The 21,722-nt window shown below is 52.5% G+C and overlaps 7 protein-coding genes across 7 annotated transcripts; 6 read left to right on the top strand and 1 right to left on the bottom strand.

The window, feature by feature from the left end:
• On the top strand, positions 1-1,539 carry rab7 (Rab family GTPase YPT7). Its single transcript, XM_025673098.1, has 6 exons — positions 1-155; positions 228-281; positions 396-491; positions 596-775; positions 868-1,015; positions 1,080-1,539. The coding sequence occupies exons 1-6, from the start codon at positions 126-128 to the stop codon at positions 1,187-1,189; spliced, it is 618 nt and encodes a 205-aa protein (XP_025521875.1). The 5' UTR covers positions 1-125; the 3' UTR covers positions 1,190-1,539.
• Positions 1,540-2,028: 489 nt separating this feature from the next.
• On the top strand, positions 2,029-3,700 carry BO86DRAFT_326888 (DMT family transporter; the record flags this gene model as incomplete). The annotated part of the gene is made up of 4 exons (XM_025668581.1): positions 2,029-2,154; positions 2,259-2,561; positions 2,728-2,800; positions 2,895-3,700. The coding sequence occupies 4 exons, from the start codon at positions 2,029-2,031 to the stop codon at positions 3,698-3,700; spliced, it is 1,308 nt and encodes a 435-aa protein (XP_025521874.1).
• A 751-nt stretch (positions 3,701-4,451) lies between these two features.
• Positions 4,452-6,326, bottom strand: BO86DRAFT_38299 (PH domain-containing protein). Its single transcript, XM_025670823.1, has 3 exons — positions 5,854-6,326; positions 5,038-5,787; positions 4,452-4,984 (listed from the first exon to the last, which is right to left on the bottom strand). Exons 1-3 carry the CDS (start codon positions 6,100-6,102, stop codon positions 4,742-4,744), a joined length of 1,242 nt encoding a protein of 413 aa, XP_025521873.1. The 5' UTR covers positions 6,103-6,326; the 3' UTR covers positions 4,452-4,741.
• A 3,327-nt stretch (positions 6,327-9,653) lies between these two features.
• Positions 9,654-11,706, top strand: BO86DRAFT_38123 (glycosyltransferase family 15 protein). Its single transcript, XM_025670759.1, has 5 exons — positions 9,654-10,063; positions 10,124-10,525; positions 10,585-10,671; positions 10,726-11,134; positions 11,187-11,706. Exons 1-5 carry the CDS (start codon positions 9,792-9,794, stop codon positions 11,526-11,528), a joined length of 1,512 nt encoding a protein of 503 aa, XP_025521872.1. The 5' UTR covers positions 9,654-9,791; the 3' UTR covers positions 11,529-11,706.
• Positions 11,707-13,205: 1,499 nt separating this feature from the next.
• Positions 13,206-16,279, top strand: BO86DRAFT_393826 (uncharacterized protein). Its single transcript, XM_025673097.1, has 2 exons — positions 13,206-13,336; positions 13,415-16,279. Exon 2 carries the CDS (start codon positions 13,491-13,493, stop codon positions 16,026-16,028), a length of 2,538 nt encoding a protein of 845 aa, XP_025521871.1. The 5' UTR covers positions 13,206-13,336; positions 13,415-13,490; the 3' UTR covers positions 16,029-16,279.
• A 132-nt stretch (positions 16,280-16,411) lies between these two features.
• BO86DRAFT_393825 (Ran GTPase-binding protein YRB1) lies at positions 16,412-18,189 on the top strand. Its single transcript, XM_025673096.1, has 5 exons — positions 16,412-16,622; positions 16,688-16,977; positions 17,199-17,457; positions 17,529-17,657; positions 17,718-18,189. Exons 2-5 carry the CDS (start codon positions 16,708-16,710, stop codon positions 17,786-17,788), a joined length of 729 nt encoding a protein of 242 aa, XP_025521870.1. The 5' UTR covers positions 16,412-16,622; positions 16,688-16,707; the 3' UTR covers positions 17,789-18,189.
• Positions 18,190-18,496: 307 nt separating this feature from the next.
• BO86DRAFT_373789 (putative transcription initiation factor subunit (TAF30)) lies at positions 18,497-20,503 on the top strand (the record flags this gene model as incomplete). Its single annotated transcript, XM_025670395.1, has 7 exons — positions 18,497-18,839; positions 18,979-19,019; positions 19,289-19,440; positions 19,787-19,932; positions 20,001-20,141; positions 20,226-20,346; positions 20,415-20,503. Exons 1-7 carry the CDS (start codon positions 18,831-18,833, stop codon positions 20,501-20,503), a joined length of 699 nt encoding a protein of 232 aa, XP_025521869.1. The 5' UTR covers positions 18,497-18,830.
• Between the last annotated feature and the right edge of the window lie 1,219 nt (positions 20,504-21,722).

The following is a 21,722-nucleotide window of genomic DNA, read 5'->3' as shown; positions in this document are numbered from 1 at the left end:
TCCTCCTCCTCCTCCTCCTCCTCCTCCTTCTCCTCCCTCGGCATCTCCTCTCAATCGCCCTTCTCCTGCCGCTGGCGTCTCCTCCATACCGCCTAGAACCGGTAATACCTTGAGGCATCTCCATCATGTCGTCACGGAAGAAGGTCTTGTTGAAGGTAACCCGCAACACAACAACAACAACCTCTCCCAAGTCGCAACAACTAATTTCGGCTCTGGCATGTCCCTAGGTGATCATCTTGGGTGATAGCGGTGTCGGTAAAACGAGTTTGATGAACCAATATGTCCGTAACCTCTCTCTTTCTCCCTCGCAGCAGCAGCAGCAGCAGCAGCAGCAGCAGCAACAACAGCAACCCGCCCGAACCTCATTTCGCTGACCCTTTTTGTCCGTCCAACAGGTCAACAAGAAATTCAGCGCGAGCTACAAGGCCACAATTGGCGCCGATTTCCTCACCAAGGAGGTCTTGGTGGACGACCGTCTGGTGACGATGCAGGCATGTTCTTCTCGCTTTTCCAATACCAGCCTCCTAGACCGATCGCTCAAGGGACTGGCTTTATCGGTTCTGGGGAGATGCAAACTAACCGCTTGCGAATATAGATCTGGGATACCGCGGGACAGGAGCGCTTCCAGTCCTTGGGGGTCGCTTTCTACCGAGGTGCCGACTGCTGCGTGCTGGTATACGATGTGAACAATTCCAAGAGTTTCGAGGCGCTGGACAGCTGGCGCGATGAGTTTTTGATCCAGGCTAGTCCTCGGGATCCGGAGAATTTCCCTTTCGTAAGTCCCCTGTGGGATGGTGGGGAATGAGCCTGTGCTGGATGCGCTGTGCTTGATGTCCTGGGGTGCGGTCACTGACACTGTGCTGGCAGGTGGTGATTGGTAACAAGATCGATGCGGAGGAAAGCCGACGGATGATCTCCTCCAAGCGGGCGATGACCTTCTGCCAGTCGAAAGGCAACATTCCCTATTTCGAGACCAGCGCCAAGGAGGCGATCAACGTGGAGCAGGCCTTTGAGGGTGAGTGTCCCGCCCGCCGGTGTGTCCCTTGCGTTACGGCCGTACTGACCCTCGTCCCACGTAGTCATCGCCCGAAGCGCTCTGGCCCAAGAAGAAGCCGAAGAGTTCAGCGGGGAGTTCAGCGACCCGATCAACATCCACCTGGACGGGGACCGCGACGGTTGCGCCTGTTAAATACCCCTAATCGCTAGACCATGATTTTGGAACGATACTACAACTCTGTCTTAACTTTGAAGAAACGCTGCGCTTCGGCTGGTTTGGTTTGGTTTGGTTTGCGGACTACGAACTTCCTGCTTGTTGTCTCCCTCGCACCTGTATATACATTGCGGGTGCCCTTGATGTATCACGCTCCTGTCTTTTTGCCGGTTTGTTGCTCGCATGGGGTGTTATTGATTGATGGTTAATGATGATTTGTCTTTGTGTGTGTGTGTGTGTGTGTCTCGTACTGTAGGAGTCTGAGGGGAAATTCACACTGTTACACTACTAGTGCAGTTACTCACGCCGTCGCGTGCTTATCGAGGTTATCTCGTGATGCTTGGCGGGATCCTATCGGGTTACACCGCCTTGATTCTCCCTGTTCAGTTAGTTATCAGTAAATTCCCCGGTCAATCCTCCCTGCTTATCGCACCACCTGCTGCTCGGCCCCGGTGTCGCTGGGATTGGCTTATTGCTGTCGACGCGCTAAGCTGTCTCACTCCTTACGGTCTCTCTGCTGCCCTCATGACTAGATCAAGTTGATGACCCTAGTAACCGGTGGGCCTCTTCCTGCACGGTCTCCGGAGTGCGAGTCCGTCGCCCATTCCAATTGCGCAAGCGGGGAGGGTGAGGTTGAATTAGGTTCTTATCTCGACATTCGGAACCAAACAAGAACGAAAGTTCGCGTTTCCCCTCTTCGTGCCTTCGTGCTCTTCGTGCTCTTCGTGCGCTCTCTCTTCCGAGCCAGAAGCGCGTGCACCGCACCCCAACACACACCTTTGCATCGTGGCTCAAGAGGGAGTATCTCGAACCGAAAAATGGACCCCTCAACATCCTCCAACCCGCAACCCTCAGGCCTGACGCCAGGCGGCCGCCGAACTCTAGGGATCGCATTACTGCTGATCGTGGTCTTCCTATGGACGGCCTCGAATTTCCTGGCCAGTGTACATATCCCCCCCCCCCCCCCCTATGCCCATGTTTCCTGATTCCTTGTGGAATCATCATCACCGGAAAGAAAGCGCACTCCGCTAATTTTCTTGAGGGGTAGACCATCTTCGCCGACAACACCTACTCCAAACCCTTCTTCGTGACCTACGTCAACACCTCCATCTTCATCCTCCCGCTCTTTTCCATCATCACGAGCCGGGTGTTCCGGCTCTGGCGCGCCGGCAAGCTGTACCGGATCCGGTCGGTGCAGAGTCTGCTGCAGCATCTGGATGCGCATGATGGGCATCGCGAGGGGCAGCGGATTCTGGGGCGGGAGGGCGGGAGTCCTGAGGGCTGGGATTCGTCGTCCAGGTTGGGGTTGAAGGAGACGGCGAAGCTGAGTTTTCAGTTTTGTTTGCTTTGGGTGAGTCTTATTGCTGTTGTTGTGTTTTGGGAGGTTGGGTTTGGGGGCTGCCAGCTAACGTGAGGGTGTAGTTTACTGTAAGTGCGATGTTGATCTCTTTGCAAGGTGCATAAAGGAGTGAGGACTTGTTATTGAGGGGATACGTGATTGAATTTTTCGGTGATAGGCCAATTACTTCGCCATGGCATGTTTACAGTATACCACGGTGGGGAGTACCACGATCCTGACCTCCACGAGCGGTACGTCAGTCCCAGACCCCAGCCTCAATCCCAAACCCGGGATATCATTCCCCCCCCCCCCACCACCCTCCAGAGAAAAACTAACGAAACCCAGGCGTATGGACCCTCATCTTCGGCGCCCTCATCGGCGTCGAACGCTTCACGCCCCGCAAACTCCTCGGCGTGATCGCCTCCCTCATCGGGATCATCATCATCTCGCGCCTGGACATCTCCTCCCCCGCCCCCGCCCCCGCCCCCGACGCCGACGCCGACCCCCCCGGGGCCAGCGGGGGCGGCACCTTCCCCCGCAAAACGACCGGGGAAATCGCCCTCGGCGACGCCATGGCAGCCTTCAGCGCCGTGATGTACGGGGTGTACACGATCGTGCTGAAAAAGCAAGTCGGCGACGAGTCGCGCGTGAACATGCAGCTCTTCTTCGGGCTCGTCGGCCTGCTGAACATGGTGCTGCTGTGGCCGGGCTTTCTGGTCCTGCACGCCCTGGGCGTGGAACCCCTCGCGTGGCCCGCCGCCGGCCGCGTCTGGACCATCATCTGGGTCAACGCGCTGGCCTCCCTGCTGTCGGACCTCTGCTGGGCCTACGCCATGCTCCTGACCACGCCGCTCGTCGTGACCGTCGGCCTGAGTCTGACCATCCCGCTGTCGCTGGTGGGCCAGATGGTCATCCAGGGCGAGTACGCCAGCCCCGCGTATTGGGTCGGCGCCACGGTGGTGTTTGGCTCGTTTTTGGTCGTCAATCATGAGAGTCGGCTGGATTTGGATGCGGAGGAGATTGATCCTGGGGACGGGCAGGAGCGGGGCAGGGGCAGGGGCAGGGGCAGGGGCAGGGCGAGGACTAGGGGTAGAGCGGGTGCGGACGGGTATGAGGCTATTCCGGCGGCGGAGGAGGGGCATCAGGACTAATGGGCTGTTTTGGAGGGCCCGGGGGGAGGGTTATGTTGGGGTTTGGGGTGAAGTATAGACTGGTTAGTTCGTGGCTCTTTGCAGCGATTTCTTGGGTTCTTGGGTTCTTTGGTTCTTTGGTTCTAGGATGGTAATGGTAACTATCACTTCTGAGAATAGGAGGGGCTAACGAGGGTGCCGATTATCACAGCTCTAATATGGCTACCGTATTCGTAGAAGCAAGTACTAGACGTCCCCTCCCTAGATCATGGTAAACAGGAGGCAGACGGCCTGTAAGTGGAAATCGGTAGGTTAGATAGATATTGTTGTCGTACTGTGTACTCCAACCGCTGAAGATCCACAACCGACTGCCAGAAAGAACAATCCTGTCCAAAAATAAACCATCCATACACCCAGCCCTCCCCGAGAAATAAAAGGAGGAAACACAAATCAGCCAGACATCCATCCCCGCAAGCTGACATCGTTGAGATACCAGGCACTCCCAAAACCACCCATTAGCATAGTCACAAGGCCAAGGGCAAGCACCAGCACAGCACAAACACTGGATATGCTACTCCCAGATCAGCCCGATCGAAAAAACAAAAAGCTCCAATTGGACCCAAGTATACAGTGACAGACAGCTACTACATCACAGAAGGAGAGACAGCGTCAAAGTACGCATGATACGATGCCAACCTTAAGTTGAAAAAAAAAGAGTATGTATCAATCCGGAAAGAAATTACTCAGACATCCACACCACACCAAGATAATACAAACAGGGGACGGGCTGGCTGGCTGTTCATCACAAAAAAAGAAAAAAAAAAACAGAAACTCTGGCTGTATAGCACAAGATACCACATAAGAAACATCAATGTCACTGCAATCAACAATCAAAGCCAGGATCGGTAAACGGGTTGGTCAAAGGAGTGGATGAAGAGTAAAGAGTAGGTAGCCGGTTTTCCTAAGTGTTCCTGTCTGCTGATTTGCTTGCTTGCTGGTATGTTTTTTTTTTTTAATCTTTTTACAATACTTCTGATTACTTGTTCATTCTTCTCCTCCATTTCAGGACAGTCCGGCTGTGCCTGTGGTCCCTGCTGGGGTGGGTTCGAGTTTCTTGCGCGCCACGAGGATACTCTTCAGCGATCCCAGCCATTTGGCCAGGGATTCCTCGTCCGCCGTGCAGAGGCGATAAGATTTCTCTTCCGCGATGATCTGCAGACAGAAATTCTTGGACCGGGACATGGGGTCGATTTCGGCGGCGTCGATCACTTGAGACATCGGAATGATTTTGATGGCGGAGTATTCCTGGGGTTGTGTTAGACACTACCACAATAGCAGTAGAACGAAGAAGGGCCCACCTGCTCATCCTTGTAAAAGCCCAGGCCACTCGGTCGGAGCACCACCCATAGCCGCTTCCACTGACGCATAGAACCCTTGATCCGAAGACATTGGAGATAGCCGTTGCATACGACCCTTTCGGGATCACGCAGGACCCCAGCGTCGTTGACCCGGCCCGTCTCCCGCGCAGTCGAGGACGATCCCTCGGCAAGGGCCGACGCAGATCGATTATGCGCCGACGGCGACCGCAGGCGGACGCTGGTGTTGCTTCCAGGCCCGTCCGACCATTCCGAGTACGAGGTGATGTCGTTCGCCGAGTGGTCATGAGGCGAGGCGAAGCGCCTCGACTTGTACGCGGGAGACAGTGCGCCCCCCAGTTCTGGAGAGCTGGGCCGTCCGCGCTGGTCGAAGTCCGAGTGGTCCGTGGTATCGTAGACGCGCCGCTTGCTGCTGGCTGCCGCAGCATCCCCCGGTTTGGACAGCGCCAGAAAAGCCTCTTCGTCTTCGTCCATCCGTGTCTCGGCGCGGATGTATCGGATCCAATCCTCGGCCTCCTTGTCCGTCGCGGCTTGGAAACGATAGTTCTTGGAAGGAGAGAATATGCCGAAGACGTACTGTCGGTTCGATCGCGGCGACCGGACAGAAGCGACGGCCGTTACTTCGGACAGGGTGATGGAGGCACGGAGTCGGGTGGTTTCTTCATCTTTGTACACGGAAAGAAGGTTTGGGCGGAGGACAAGGTACGCCGGTTTCCACGAAGCTCTAAAGGCCTAGCAGCGGGATGAATGTTAGCCTCCTGCTTGTGATGAGGAACTAAGAAAGGCAAAGCGACTGACATGCTTGTGCTTCACACGACGAAACACTTTTCCAGTCTTAATGACTCGGTCGAACTCGAAGCTCCCATTCTCATTGACGGGTGAGAAGGTGTCGAGGTTGACATGACCGTTGCGATACTGGGTGGGATTCGGGGTCGGCGATAGGAGCGTGGAGGACCTCTGGACTTGACCGTCGGGGAGATGGATCACGGGCGCTTGGGCGCTCCCCTCCATAATTGGGGGGCACGAGGTGGAGATAGCCTGGGTCATGATGCCTCACAGAGTGAAAAGGGATGTGGAATTCCAAGCCAGGATCAATCTGGTGTATGTGCGACGGTCGCGGGAGCGGTTGCGACGGAGCAAAAGGAGCGTTATGTTCTTCTATAGTTTCGTGGTGCGCATGTACGGGGGAGACCAAGAAGGGGTCGTCATTTAGATGGTCGAGTTGCAGTCGGAACAGAGGATGTCAGAGACAGAGAGAGTATGTGATCTGTGGTCGCGAACACGGTGAAAGGAGGATTGCTACCGTAAGGTCATCGGAAGTTGGATCGAAAGGAGAGATTTTGGGCGAGTTGAGTTGCAGTGGGAAGCAACGACGATGAAGGAGGGAATGCGGCGGCGACGACAACAACAACAACCACCCGGCTTAGAATGGACAACAACGACAACAACAATGACAGGTATTATCAGCAAGTGGCATGACCCAGAGCTGCACTCCGTCACCTTTTGCTTTCATACATAATACATAGAGGGGGGAGAAGAAGAAGAAGAAGAAGAGAAGAAAAAGAAAGCAAGAGAGAAACGAAGATCAAATGAAAGAGGAAATTCAAGGGTCTTTCTTTTTTTTTTTCTGGTGGAAGGAAAGGGGTATCTATCCGAGAATCTACTACGTACGTACTACCGACTACCGACTACTGACTCCTACTAGTTGTAGTTCGAGACTTGAATTCGAAGGGGGGTTTAACATTTTCCCTGCTTTGCTAACGGGACGCATGGACGTTTTTGCCCTCACTGACTATTTTGTACCAATTTAGAAGATCATCGGGTTCTAGTCCAGACAGTGTCCAGACGGTGGGGGGGCTAATTGTGAGAGTGAGACCTTGACTGACTCAAGCTCCTGCAGTTTCACCTGGGATGAACCACGAGCAACGTCATCAAATCATTCATCCTCAGGATTGTTGTTGCTGTTGTGGTTGTGGTGGTGGCTGTTGCTGAGGCGGTTGCGGTTGCGGTTGCTGGAGTGTTTGAGAAGAGTCAAGGGGGTCGCAAAAGTAAGTTAGTTAAGCCTTGAAACGTTCCCCTCGTGGGACGCAAAACCGCCCGCCACGCCCCAGTCCAGGGATTGGTTGGTTGGATGAGGGAGAGAGAGAGAGAGAGAAAGGGCGGCTGATATCATGAATAATCTTCATGACGACAAGCTCGTCTTTTGAGTTTATCGCTCTTGTATTTCCCCGGCATTCTTTGTTTACGTCTCCGTAGTTGCAGCAGTGTAAACAATCATTCAACACGCATTGACTTCATCGCAACACGCATTGACTTCATCGACCCGATGGATTGAAGAATTCTAAGGGTTCTAAGAATAGCGGAATGCTGGAGTATGCAAGTGCCTTGACCGCAACGCAGATCCCGCCGACCAGACATACTCGTAGCAACAGCAGATGCTTCAATCAAGGGCTTAAAGCTTCGGCAGTCTACCTCATGTCCGTCCTTCACAGCAACTGTATGCAGGCTGCGTGTACCTACATAAAAGTGGCGAAGAGACCTACCGACCGACAGACCCTGGATGTGACAGCTCAACGGCGAAGCTTCGGGATGTCCTCAGCTAGACCCGATCTCAGATCTGCACGATGTTCCTTGGCCAAACCTGATAACATCTTCCAATCGGACATGCTCATGCAGATACAGGACTTTTGCTTCCTCCGAGGCAGTCTCTGTCTCTCTGCCTGTCGATCGAGAATCAAAAGGCCACCTTGACAGATCCCCTTAGGGCCTGGGGTCACGTGTGGGTCCAAGTGGACACTCAGGGTTCTGGACGCATAGATTACCGGTACGGTACGTATTACCACCAGGAGCACTGCAAGCCCACTGTTACCATACGTGACAAGCTCAGCCGTGTCGGCCCGAATCCCGTCGGTTTTCCAGATCAGGAGAAGGTTCGTTCACTCATGGACGATGGATGGTGAGATAACATGCGACACCGGCTGGGAGAAGGCGATCCGGATTGACCAGGTTGCCCGTTGAGTTGTTGAAGCTCATGACTTCTCGCGAGACGAGACTCATAGTTGTTCTCGCGACTACTGCAGGCACAGTTTCATTCCTTACTTACCATGTACTGTACATACAAATAGCGAGGGTGGCCAGCATGTCTGATCGCGGTCGATGGCTGTTCATGGCCTGGCTGAAAACGTAAACCACCCACACCATGTATCTTTGACTGGGTTTGGCCATTCGCACAAGCAAAATGGAGGGGAACTTATTGTCCTTATATTTGCCGTCCAAAAATGGACCTGTCGAGCCTCTGCACGAAAAGAAGTCGTGTGAAGGTCGGGCGTCGTCAGCCCCGGAAACTCTATGGAGCTATTGATGCTCTTAGGGCGTCGACACGACATCGTGGCTCTTTATATTGCAGAGCGGTTACGAAGTAACCCTGCATCGACATCTGACGACAGCTGCGCCAAGCCAAGGAAGAGCCGTGTGAAGGGACGTCCCAAGATGATGATACCCAGCGTACAGTACTCCGTACAGTGTCGCAAGACGTAAATAGAAATCGCAGCGACTGGGTTGATGTTGATCGCGAACTCAAACTATTCTGATCCGGTCAAGATCGAGCGGCGACTGGCGTCTTCTGTCGACGTGTCTTGCAGGTTAAGCTTAAGGGTCTTCTGGTCTTGTATGCACCCAGGGGGGCCGCGCTGCCTTACCCGTCGTAGACCTCGACTCTTATCCAGAAAGTGGATGTTTGTGATTCCGCTGCGAGTTGTGACCCTGATTGCTGAGTGTATCGCAGAAGGAGCACATCCAACCCATGTTTGCGATTTCGATGACCAACAAATATGGAATATGGCTAATTAATGATAGTAGGTAGTTAAGTCGAGTCGATAGCGAGGTCAGCATTAGTATTTTCCCGCCTGCAATTGCTTGATGCTGGCTGGTTGTTTTCGTTGGCCGGCTGGGTAAAGGGGGGGGGGGGGGGAACAGTCCATAGTAGTGGTGAATGAAAAGGGACGGTCTTAATTACCAGATGCGTACAGTATTTATCGTGTCCACCAGGCCGCGACTCCCGACTAAATGTGTAAATTACCGTCTGGAACCCGGAAACCGCTTGCGCCTCCTTGGACTTGGCGGAAGTTCCAAAGCCATCCCCATCCCCAAATAATCCTGTCGAGCCTTCATTTCAATTCGGTTTGCCTCCCGCTGCTCTCGGCCTTCTCATCCTCCCTCCTCCCCCCCCCTCCTCCTCCTCCTCCTTTCCCCAGCCTCAGTTCACACCCGCCATCTTGATTCATGATCCCGTCTACTGGTTCCGTGTTTTCGGCCTCATTGCTGCGGACCACCGTCCTTCGCGTTTCTGTCCACCTTTTCCCCGCCTAACTCTATCTCGCCGACTGAGAGGGAAAAGTTCGCGAGAAAGGAGGCTCTCCTCCGGCCGCTCTTTTTTTTCTCATTTCGTTTCGCTTCGCTAGACCCGGGCTTCGACCTCTTTTCTCGCTATATTTATTCTAATTGTCTTTCGGGTTCTTGTCAAAGACGCTGGTGGACGACCGCTAAACACCCTGCTCCCCTAATCACCTCCCCCATCACTTCTCGCCTGTGCGGGCGCTTGCTTTCCATCACCGAAACCCCCGATTACAAATCGAAAGCGGTTCTGGCTTGAGAATCGTTGCTGCTGAGTGCATCGGGCCTCGATAAAGTTGCCCTCGACTGGCTTTTTTGGTCTCCCGCCTATACACCTGGTACCAATGGGCCTCGTTCAGCGGGTCACAAAATGGTTGCCCTCCACGCCGAGTCTGCCCCTAGATGACTCTTCGCGCGAAAAGGGCCGCAACCTCTCCAGATTCGCCTTCTTCAGACGGAGAATTAGGCTAAAGGGCAATTCCTCGATCTCAATACCCCTGGGATTTGTTTTACTATTTCCGTGTCTTGTAATAGTTCTTATCCTACTCCTTTTTGTTCGACATCCTTCGTCTCCTGGGGGTATTCTGATCCCTGCGGGCACTCCGCCTTCGATCAGGTGGGTTTTGGAAATGGCCTTCTCTGTCTACTGTCTTTGCTAACCGCATGATCACCACAGAAAAATCAGCGAGAAATATGACAAGGTCTTTGCTACCGGCTGCCTTCCCGTAGAAGAGCAGGACTCCCCTCGCGCAAACGCTGCTTTCGTCGTCCTCGCCAGAAACAAGGAACTGGACGGTGTCGTACAATCCCTCAAGTCGATTGAGAGACACTTCAACCGCTGGTTCCACTATCCTTATGTGTTTCTGAACGATGGCGACTTCGACGATGATTTCAAGGCCACCGTCAAGAACTATACGAGTGCTCCGGTGGAATTCGGAAAGATTGATGACTCCATGTGGGGATACCCTGACTGGGTAGACCACGAGGTGGCCAAGGAAGGTGTCAGGAAGCAGGGCGACGCCGCCATCATGTACGGTGGAATGGAGAGCTACCACCACATGTGCCGCTTCTACTCCGGGTGAGTCTCGCTTCTTTCTTGAATGTCTTTTCTTACACTGACTCGGGTTGTGCGTACAGACATTTCTACAAGCACCCCCTTCTCATGAAGTACGAGTGGTACTGGCGTCTTGAGCCCGAGATCAAGTACTTCTGTGACATCACCTAGTAAGACGACCGCCTAATAGATCGCGCTTGATGGAATGCTAATGTGGACACCAGTGACCCCTTTGTCAAAATGGCCGAAAACAACAAAACGTATGGCTTCACTATCGCCGTCAAAGAGCTTCGCGAAACCGTCCCGAACATCTTCCGCTATGCTTCTGCCTACAAACGCAAGAACAACATAGACTCGAAAGGTCTTTGGGAGATGTTCCTCGAGAAGCCGGAGGAAGAAGAACAGAAGCCAGAGGAAGTCAAGCAAGAGAAGCTTCCTGAGGAGATTCTTCTGAACGAACCCGGTGAAAACACTGTCCCCGACATCGACCCCGAAGCCATGGAAGGTGAAAAGTACAACATGTGCCATTTCTGGAGTAACTTCGAGATCGCGCGGCTGGACTTTTTCCGTAGCAAGGAATATGAGGAATTCTTCGACATGATGGACAAGAGTGGTGGTTTCTGGATGGAGAGAGTATGTGCCGTGCCACTCTCGTCTTCGCGTTCTTGGCTAACTGATTTTCCAGTGGGGTGATGCGCCCATCCATTCGCTGGCTGCTGGTATCCTCTTGGGCCCGGGCGACATCCATTACTTCCGCGACTTTGGCTACCGCCACACCACCATCCAGCACTGTCCTGCGAACGCTCCCGCCCGTCAACTTCCCCGAATCCCTTACCTGGAGATGACGACCGATGACGAAAAGGCGCGCTTTGAGGAGGACGACTATTGGGCCAACCCGGACCCCGTCAAGGAAAATGGCGTTGGATGCCGCTGCAGGTGCGACACCGATATTGTGGATGTCGAGGGCAAGCAGGGCAGTTGTCTCGCTGAATGGGTAGACGTTGCTGGAGGGTGGGCATCTCCATAGACTCTGATTCTTGCCCCTTAATGTTCGCTGTATAATCTTCGCCTCCTCGTTTTCGTACCTATTTGTTCGACTATGAGCATTATTCGGGTCGCCCTTGGAGTTATCTGCTTGAGAGCCTGCATGTTACGTTGGCTGTGGGTTTCTGGACGGCGTTTCACGGATCTGACGGCTTCTTTCCATGGAAGACGGTGTGACCATTCTCATCAATCTTGACAAATTCATCTAGCGTGATTCGTATCCTTCCATATGTTTGGGACTGCCGCGTTCGCTATAAAGAGATCCGAATGTCACTGACGGTCTCGTGATGAAATGTCAGAAGACGCCTTCGGTGAAGACTCGCTGGCCAGGATGCTATTCACTCCGTTGCTGCAGGATGGACTTCTGCTGAAGCTACTCTCATCCGGTGAGCGCAAGACTCCTCGAACGCTGGCGAGAACCCACTGCGCGCTTTTCCGTGGGCCTTATAGCACGACCGCTTGCTTGATGTTCGTCGATGGGCTGTCCTTCTCACCATGTCTAGTGGGGAACCCAGGATGGCAGAGGCGAGCACTGGCAACCACCCAAGCTGGTCTTGAGGCACGTCGAGGGCGAGTGAGACCGGGTGCATAAGCACTGATATGGCAGACAGACTGCCATAGATCCATGTGGCCTGTTGAGGGTCACCACCTAATAATAAATACCCTGTTGATGTCCCCTGTTTTATTCCTTTCTTCTCTTTTCTTCTTTCTCTCCCGATGCCATTCAGGAAATATTCTGCTTGTCTGATTTGTTCTCCCCTTTCCCCTTTCATCATCATCACTTCCCCTTGACTCTTTTTTCAATTCACTCATGTCATGAAATGTACATACCTCATAGTCACTTATATCATCCAGTGGATCATACGATTCCGATCATGACTCCAGCAGTAACCTAGCAGTTGTCTGCCGATTAGTACAAAGGTGCTGTGCTGACTGTCGCACCTCAAGATCTACAAAATTACCCTTTTGGGACTAGTCACCTGATAACTTACGGATGGCTTATCACAGCGCAGGCAGTTGTGCCTTCGTTCCGGGGAGTTCCTGCCCTCGGAGCTGAGACGGAGTATACGAATTGATCCAGACAATCCGCACGAACAACACATGATGAGGTAACCAACCATTCGGTTGGTTAAATCTTCAGGCTGACGAGTAGTATGTCCTCCTATTCACTGGGTAGGGAGGGAATATCTCCGCCTGACCGACCCTTCATGTCTTATTACCGCGTTATCCTTGTCATGTGCCCCGCGCATGATAGCTTGCCTTCAGCCTGCCACTAACTTATCACTCATCACTCTATCACTCTATCGCCCCTGCTCTCGTATCAGCCTGTCGACCCCTCATCATCACTCTGCCTTCAACCAGACCTCCTCCCCCCCTCTCTCCTCCTCCGAATCCCATTTGATTCACCTTCACTGCCGTAAACCTCTTTCCAAGTTGGCAAACCTTCTACCTACTTTTGCCTCTCCTAGTGAGAATAACCGTTTCATATTAGAAACTCTTATTTATCCAGTCAACTGCCCATTCACAACTAGTCCTTAGGCACCCAACCCGCTCTTTCTCCGCCCGGACCCCCGGGAACAGCTCCCTAGTATCCACCACTTACTAGTTGCTACTTACTACTTACTTACCTCCCCCTCCCCACGCAACGCAACACAACGCAACGCATCGTCGGTCTAGTTGTTCGTCGGGCATCTGCCTATCAGGCTGAGGGATCTCTCGAGGAAGCTCTTCGGAACAAACTGCATCCATAGTAGCTTCTGACCGCTAGAGCTTGCCTCTCGTGAAGTTAACGTATTTACTCCGCTGACTGTTTGTTGTACTTATTCTTGGGCTTACCCATTGTGTCCATTGTACTCGACCGCAAAAAAGCTTCCGCTCTGCAACTTACCTAACATACTACCTCATTTTCCTGCACCTGTCTCTATGACAAGATCACACTAGCATCATGACTGACCCTCCGGAGCCTTCTTCCAGACGTTGCCAGAACGACTCGGCCGCTGCTCCACCTCTGCAGTATCCTACGTTCCCTCCTTTGAGTGCTTCTGTCGAAGAGTGGCTATCTCGATCGAGACCTATCAACATGACGTCAAATCTGCCAACCACAGACCAGACCTCCCGGTCACTGAGTGAGAGCTGGGCCACGATGAGCGTCTCCGATATATACTCTGAGGACGGTACCCGCTCGGAGCAGACCGATATGGGGTCTCTGATCGATCAGACTGGTCCAGACGATGTGGCCAGCCTGGACGAGACTTCAAGCAACAGTGAAATCGATGCAAGTGATGATGACGGATACTACGGTGAGAACTATGAGTCGACGGGCAATTTGTCGGCCACTCAAGAACTGTCTTCTGCTTTCCCTCTCCTCGGGGCCTCGATCGATGACAGTGGTCTCACCACCCAGACTGCTTTCCGCCAGTCGACCGAGTCCATCGAGTTTGCTGAGCCTGAGAGCTGGCCCGAAGTCGACCGCGTAGAATTGAAACACACCATTCGGGTGTTCGAAGATCTCGAGGCAGCAGCATTGAAGCAGAAACTCTCTAACACAACCCAAGACTCAACGCTTACAGCTACAGTGCAACAAACCATGATGAGAAGATCCTTAGACACAGACAAGCCTTTCCGCGTGCTCTATATCGGCAGCCCGGACTTCCGAAATATCATTCTGGATAAAATCGGAGATGTCCTGGTGGCAAGCTCTCCCTGTAGCAGTTACGAAAGCAGTTCCACCGAGTCCTCCAGGTATCATGTGGTTCCAACATCCTTTGGTGCCGGGGCAATCCCTAATTTCGCCGAGCTCCTGCCCATTCATGTACAACTTATCGTGGACGAATGTCTCAACGCCTCTGCAGACAGTCAGACTGACAAGCCCAGCACGATTACATTGAGTCTCAAGAACCAACCTCCATATACGTCAAAGTGGGCAGGCGCCGACTATTGCATTTCTTCTCCTGTGGAGTGGACCTTGCCCGATGTAGCCATTATTTTCCTAGCAACCACCGACAGCGACAAGGACATGGAGACGCAGAGGCTGGCTCGCATCTTCTTGGAACGACACGGCGTGCCCACAATGGCAATCTCAGAACGCCCGCTGTGGACAATGACGAGGGATCCTGTTCCCGTGAACCACCACAGTCTTCACATGTGCCTGGAATCGCGTCATCCAGTCACTGGAAAGTCTACACTTGTGAACAGGTATCCGATCGACATCAAGACGTTTGAGAGCATTGCGCCCAGACAGCTCAACAGGAACCTGGCTTCTCTGGCAACTATATATCCGCGGAATTTCTATCAGGTCCCTTCCGAGCGTCCAAAGGAGCCGCTAGTGAAGCGAGCTCTGAACGCCGTGGAGCACACATGGAAAGTGACCCCTCTCCCCTCCAGCAACGGAAATCACAAACTGGCGTTCTTACTCCGCTTGGCTGTCCTGCTTGCTGCAGCCGTATTGACTATCACTTTTGGCCATTTTGCTCTCCGGGCACTTGTCTTGTTTCTTACCCAGTATTTTGCACACCCTGGAGTCTCCAGCGCAGTCACAGCTCATTCCCAGAATACGCAAACGGCCAGCGGGCTCCCCGTGGATGGATCATTTTCGGTGATGCCGTCGAATACAGCTGGTATTCAAGCTCATGGCCGCTCTTCGTTGGAAGATTTCATGGACGGAATCCTCTCTCCGACTCAGCCAAATGAAGGGCCCCAAGAGTTCGAGTTTCAGGTGGTTGGCGACTGTCACCTTGCCATCAAACCACCACATAAATATTTCATTGGCAGGAAGGGTCCACGATTTAGTGTCCAGGTAAAACGAGATGGCAAGTCCCTCGATTACGAACTTTCGACCTTGTTCGAAGGAGTATACACCTTGAAACTCGACCGAGCTGATGCCTATGGGCTGGTGAATGTCATAATCACCTCAAACTCCAAGCCGCCTTTCACACAGACCACTTCTGTGGACTTTGGTACACCATGGTTGAAGATTCAGAACTGGAAACGAGCCGCCCATGCCATTTCGTCACAGTTTTTTAAGGAGTTTGGCAGCGCGCAAACGGGCCTGTCAGAGGCATATGGACGTATTTGTACCGACCTTCAGGTGCTCATGGGTGACGTCGTCAAGAAAGCCCATTTTCTGCGACGAGAGGCGTCCTCGCTAGGACATGACTCGGTACAACTCTCCCATGGTACCAAAGAACTGGTCCTCTCGAAGTCGGCGCAGCTTGGTCAAGTTGTCAAGCGTACTGCCGTGCAACCTCTCTTAGCCGCCTCAGCCGCATTCCAAGGTCACACCGAACGAGTCAATAAGGGGGCCAGGGAGGCCATGAGTGGCACATGGAGCAAGATCAGTGCTTCTGCACAAGGGCTTGATCTTACGAACATGAAGACGCATATCCGCAATGCAAGGAAGTGCCAGGCGTTGAGTAAGGCGCAGCAGAGGGCCAGGAGCCTCATGAAACGGAAGACTTGCCAGCAGACTAGATGTGCGAGATAAGGAGGTCTAACAGCTGGACTGGACTCTTTGAGATGGAATCTGATTCTTGTAGGTAGTACGCTAGCTACAATTCGCTCGCTTTGTTCTTATGTTGGCTTTTGGGCTGCTCGGTTTGGTACGTTCTCGGCGCATGGTCAGGTATTGAGGATTGCTTGACGCGTGGATCTGGATCCTGGGAATCCTGGCAGGCAAATGTATCCGGGTATTATCTAGTTGATATTGATATGACTCTTATTGACATGAAAGGAGTGTGAATGGGCAACTATGGCGCAAGAGCCATCATGATTACCGTACTGTATAGGTATATGTAGTGGACTATGTAGGCAGGAGGTATAAGTACTGTACACACCCCGCGGTCCCTTCTTTTCCTTTTTCAGGCGCGGGGCAGGCCGAGCACAACCTTCCACCTTCCGAGCGGGTGGCGCTAGGTGCCTAAGGCTCCGAGGCAATGAAGGTAGCAAACCAACCTTTGAACCCACCTTCTTTGGCCGACCAAAAACATTCAAGTTGAATCCCCGTCCATATTTTCCCACCCCCTCTTCAACTAATAACTCCATCATCCCATACAATCTTTATTCTCTCCTCTATTTCCAGGTATACCTTCACCTGACTTCTTTTCTCAAAATTCCAAATCTTGTCCCGCTCACTCTATTCCGCAGAAATCCAACCATCCATCACCATGTCTGACGTCGCTGAGACCAAGCCCGACCCCACCACCAGCGCTCCTGAGGCCGCTGAGAAGCCCGAGACTACCACCACCGAGGCCGTGGCTGAGGAGGCCAAGGCTGCTGCTGAGTCTGCCGCTGAGACCGTCAAGGAGACTGCCACCAAGACCACCGACAGCGTTTTCTCCATGTTCGGCGGAGGTCCCAAGAAGGAGAAGGTCGAGGTTGAGGATGACAAGGACGAGCCTTCTGGCTCTTCCAAGGCCCAGAAGGCTGAGGAGGAGGTGAGTCAACCCAAAAGTTTCTTTGGTGGATGTGGGAGGAATCACTCGGTGGTTGGGCTTGCGGGTTACTTTTCAGACATACCCCGCTTTAGCCCCTCCATGACGGAGAGGTTCTGAGTTCACATCTTTGTTCTGTCTCTTCCTATTGCTATCCCGCGGGGAACCAGTTTGACTCGATTGTGAGATGAAGCCTTTGACTAACTCGTCACTTGCCTCGACAGGACGAAGCCCCCGAGTCCCCCGATGTTCACTTCGAGCCCGTCATCCGCCTGACGGAGAAGGTCGAGACCAAGACCAACGAGGAGCTGGAGGAGCAGACTTTCAAGATGCGTGCTAAGCTGTTCCGCTTCGACCGTGAGAGCAAGGAGTGGAAGGAGCGTGGTACTGGTGACGTGAGACTGCTCAAGCACAAGGAGAACCAGAAGACCCGCCTTGTGATGCGCCGCGACAAGACCCTCAAGGTCTGCGCTAACCACTACAGTGAGTTTCTGCCTCGATGCCGGAGCTTGGGATCTCTATACACGTTTCGGATAACTGATGGCTTGCTCTAGTTGTTCCCGACATGACGCTCAGCGCCAACGTTGGCAGTGACCGCAGCTGGGTCTGGAGTGCTGCCGCCGATGTCAGCGAGGGCGAGCCCGAGGCTTGCACCCTGGCCATCCGATTCGCCAACAGCGAGAGTAAGTCCTGTTATTTTCTTCAAATGTCCAGGAAATGATATGACTAACGCATGGTTCCAGACGCCAACCTGTTTAAGGAGGCTTTCGAGACGGCACAGAAGGAGAACGAGAAGCTCCTCAACCAGCAGTAAATGCGGGGAATTCCGGCAGCTTCGAATCTTCCCTCCCAGCGGCAAAGTGATATAGAGGGCTATCTTTAATGCACAGTTCGATCGCTCCTTTGCACTACGAATTTGATGTGGACTTCTTTTTCGTCATTTATTGACCTCTCTCTCATCCTCCGCACATGCGGATTCACTTTCCAATAATCCCCATCGACTCTTATTTCTATCTCGTACCTTCTTCCCCTTTCCCTTGACACGATTTGTATTCCTCCGTCCGTGAGGAGACAGAATGATGAGGCCGGCTCTGCCGAGATTCGGAGTCGATGCATGTACAGACAGATTCGACGTGGTTTGACCATGTGGTTGAATGTATGTCCTCTGGCGAATCGGCAGTAGATAGACACCAATTCCCCCAAAATACACGTATGACATTATGAAGTAGAAATATTTGTTTTGGGTGTACGATGACTTTGGCGTGAGGAGTATACAAGGAAGGTGTGAGATTGAATGCATCTCTTAAGGTACTGCAGCGGACAGCCACGAAAATGATTAAGTACCGAAGTAGATGATGAGTTGTTCAGGTCTGAGGAGGGTGCCTCTAAAGTGCAGTAAGTTGGTAGTTTCTCGAGCAGCAAGTACTGAAGTACTGTCTGTAGTAGTCAATCAATCAATCCCCCCGCGCGGAAAGCTCCCCTCCCAGCTTTCTCTTGCTACCTGCTAGCTACCTGCTACCACTTGTGCCTTTATCCCCTTAGCACCTCAGCCTACAGTTTATCTCGTTTCTGAAATTGAATTGAGATTCAATCTCAGTTAAGTCTACAGTGAGCCTGAGGAGTAAGAAGGGGGACCGACCTTGCAGCCTGAATCAGATCCCATCGCGGCAAACACCCGACCTCAACTCCGCCTTGATTCGTCGCGCCTGCTCGAGCCCGATTGCTCTCCGTCTACTTCCTCCCAAAACAACCGGTCTGCCACCACCTCCAGACGAAGGGTTCCAGCCAAGCTCTCGATTCACTCAATCCCTCACTTCCTGTTTTTCCGCGCAATCAACTGAAGCCTATTCACAACGATGCCCGACGTGAGTCCGCCGCCTCCTCCGTTCCTGAGCCTTGCGAGCGAGCGAGCGAGCCATTGCTCGCTCGACTCGTCACGCGCGGATTCTGAGCCCCGGACAAGACATTGATTGCAGCGCGCTGACCCAGCTCCTCTTCTTATAGGTCAAGCGAAATGTCCGTCTGGTGACGGAGCAGCACATCCTGTACGTTCCTACACCTTAGCCTCTGGTCTTTACCTGAGCTTAGCTCGGAGTCACAACCACCTCACCATTCAACCATCCTCTTCAGCTCCTCGTCCCATCGCAACCACCTTGACACTACCCACACCATAATTGCCACGTTACATACTAGAGCGAGAACGTGCTCGCGCTTTCGCGGTCTACTTTTAGCCTCGCCAAAGGACAATGTGAGAAGGTCGTGAAAGTGCTTAGACGGCTAACCAGGCTGTTTCGCGCCCGCGCGCCCCCAACAGGAACAAAGACTCCGGCGTCGAGGGATTCCCCCTACGATCATGGTCAATTGAGATCTACCTGGTCAACGACCAAGGCGAGCAGGTCCCCGCAAACGTCTTCGACAAGGTGACGTACACACTGCACCCGAGTTTCGGCCCGCGGGCTGTTCAGAGTACGTTTTTTGCTTTTTTACCCTTTTGCCCACTTTCACTGGTTTCCCCCACCCCTTAAGTGGTGGGGTTTCTTTCTCGTCTCATCACGCCCTCATCTATCTAAATCCTCGCGTTTGCACTTGTGTGTCTATTTGTGCAGTGGGGAAGAGGGGAGGTTTTTTTCTTATATTTAGCGGCCTCTGCAAATATTGCGGGTGGCGGGGGCATTTCTCTGCTCTTAGCGGCCTTGGAAAATAAGAGGGAGAGGGATGTGTTGGGGGCAGAAAAACCCACCCAACATAGGATCTCCGCAAGAGTTCGTGATCCCATGGGCTGGCTGACACACGTTTCGTTTCGGGATTATAGCTTTCAAGAACCCTCCGTTCAGAATCTCCGAGGAAGGATGGGGTGAATTCGACATGCAGATCGGCCTGACTGCCGCCGACAAGGAGCATTTCGTCACCCACGACCTCAACTTCGCGCAGGCGCGCTACGAATCCAAGCACGTTATCGTGAGTGATCCTGGTTTGTTCCTCAGTGTTGAGATTGGATGACTGACGTGGGTTGTCCCCGGAAACAGACCTTCAAGAACCCTAAGCCTGCGCTGCTAGCGCTGCTGCGTGAATCCGGCCCTGTTCCTGGTGACGAGAACGGCGTCAAGTCGAAACGCGCCGCGGGAGGAGAGGAGGGGTCGAAGAAGAAAAAGAAGACGGAGAAGAATGTAATCCCAATCCCCCCCCCCCGCCCCTAACTTCGCCCCATCTTGCCGACTGTTGTCGTGGCCACTTAACTGATTTGTGTCAAGGTCGACATGGACAAGCTGGCCGATGGGCTCCAGCGTCTTGGCGAAGATGATCTTCTCCAAGTGGTGCAGATGGTCCATGACAACAAGGCTCCGGACTCATATACCAAGAATGACGTTGAGCGTGAGTTGCCCTCTTCCCCCCTTGTATATCAGCAACTAACCAAGACCCGATGGATCCATCATCGATAGAGGGTGAATTCCACGTCGACCTCTATACCTTACCCGATAACCTAATCAAGATGCTCTGGGATTTCACGCAGGAAAAAGGTGCTTTGTGATGTTGTTTCTGTTTGTTTTTTTTTTTTTTTTTTTTTTTTTTTTGTATCGGGACTCTTTTCTACTATTTTCTTGTCTCTCTTCCGACTACCAATTTTATTCGTCCGAATCTTTCCCTGATAAAACAAAACTTAATCATACCACTTTCTCTGCGTTTATTTTATCGTGTAACCACCCTTGGTCTTGTCCTGTCCTGTCTCGTCTCGTCTCTCGGACAATGGACTACACATCTGCCTGTGTGGCTTTTCCTTTTCCTTTCTTGCGATGGGGGTTCTGTTAGGGGTCGTTGCATTCAAGCTTTCTTTTTCGGCGAGAATAAAAAAAAATTTTTCTGGGGCGGTTTAAGAATCCATTTTCATTCAAAACTTGGACTGTCATTTCCGCTGGGATCGGGGATAGGGAGGATCTACCTATCGAGTCTGGTGATGGTGTTCTGGGTCGTTGAGACCTGGGTGTACTGTATTTTGGATGATACTGGGAATATGATCGGATGAGATGCCATTGCATGGACGCAGGGATGGTCATCGCCAGATACATGATGTATGTAGGCTAGGGATGCATGTAAGCTAGGCAACTGGCTCGTTCACTTCCCCTCACCGGAGTCGAATCCACGGTCTAGCGTAGACTATATCAGGCTCTTGGGGGATTGGACGGACTGCACAGCAGGCACGTTGGATAGTCGATTGAACCATAGCCACACTACATACAGTAGCCCTGAAACCACGACTCCACTACGTACGGTACTGTACAACTCACCCACTCTACATAGACAATAGACCTACTGTGTGTGGCCCAAGTCACAACAAAAGATCATCCGATTTGACCTGGACATGACGATGACGATGACGATCATAGGAATTAGAATAAGATTGATAATAATACATACATAGCCCAACCCTCGTACGCAAAGCTCCGACTCGACTCGGCGAAGAGCAGACACAAAACCAAACATGATGACGCAAGACACTTAACAAAAGACAAAAACTCATATCGTGACGAGAAAAAAACCATGGAGGATATCTTCAAGCTCAGGATAAATCAGACGGTAAGAGTAAGTGGACCCTGATAACACCATGACGAGAAAAGAAAAATTCTATATGCGAGCCCGGATTTTGAATTTGTGGCAAGAAAACGAAAAAGGAATGGATAAAACGCCCGCTTTGGTGCATTGCAATGCTGTGGATTGAGGAGAATTCGAGGTGGTGGGATGTTGGTGAGCAG

The sequence above is a fragment of the Aspergillus japonicus genome (assembly GCF_003184785.1).
Source record: "Aspergillus japonicus CBS 114.51 unplaced genomic scaffold BO86scaffold_126, whole genome shotgun sequence".
In the NCBI taxonomy this organism is placed as follows: domain Eukaryota; kingdom Fungi; phylum Ascomycota; class Eurotiomycetes; order Eurotiales; family Aspergillaceae; genus Aspergillus; species Aspergillus japonicus.
Note: the sequence above shows the minus strand (reverse complement) of the source record. Positions and strands in the feature narration are given on the sequence as shown.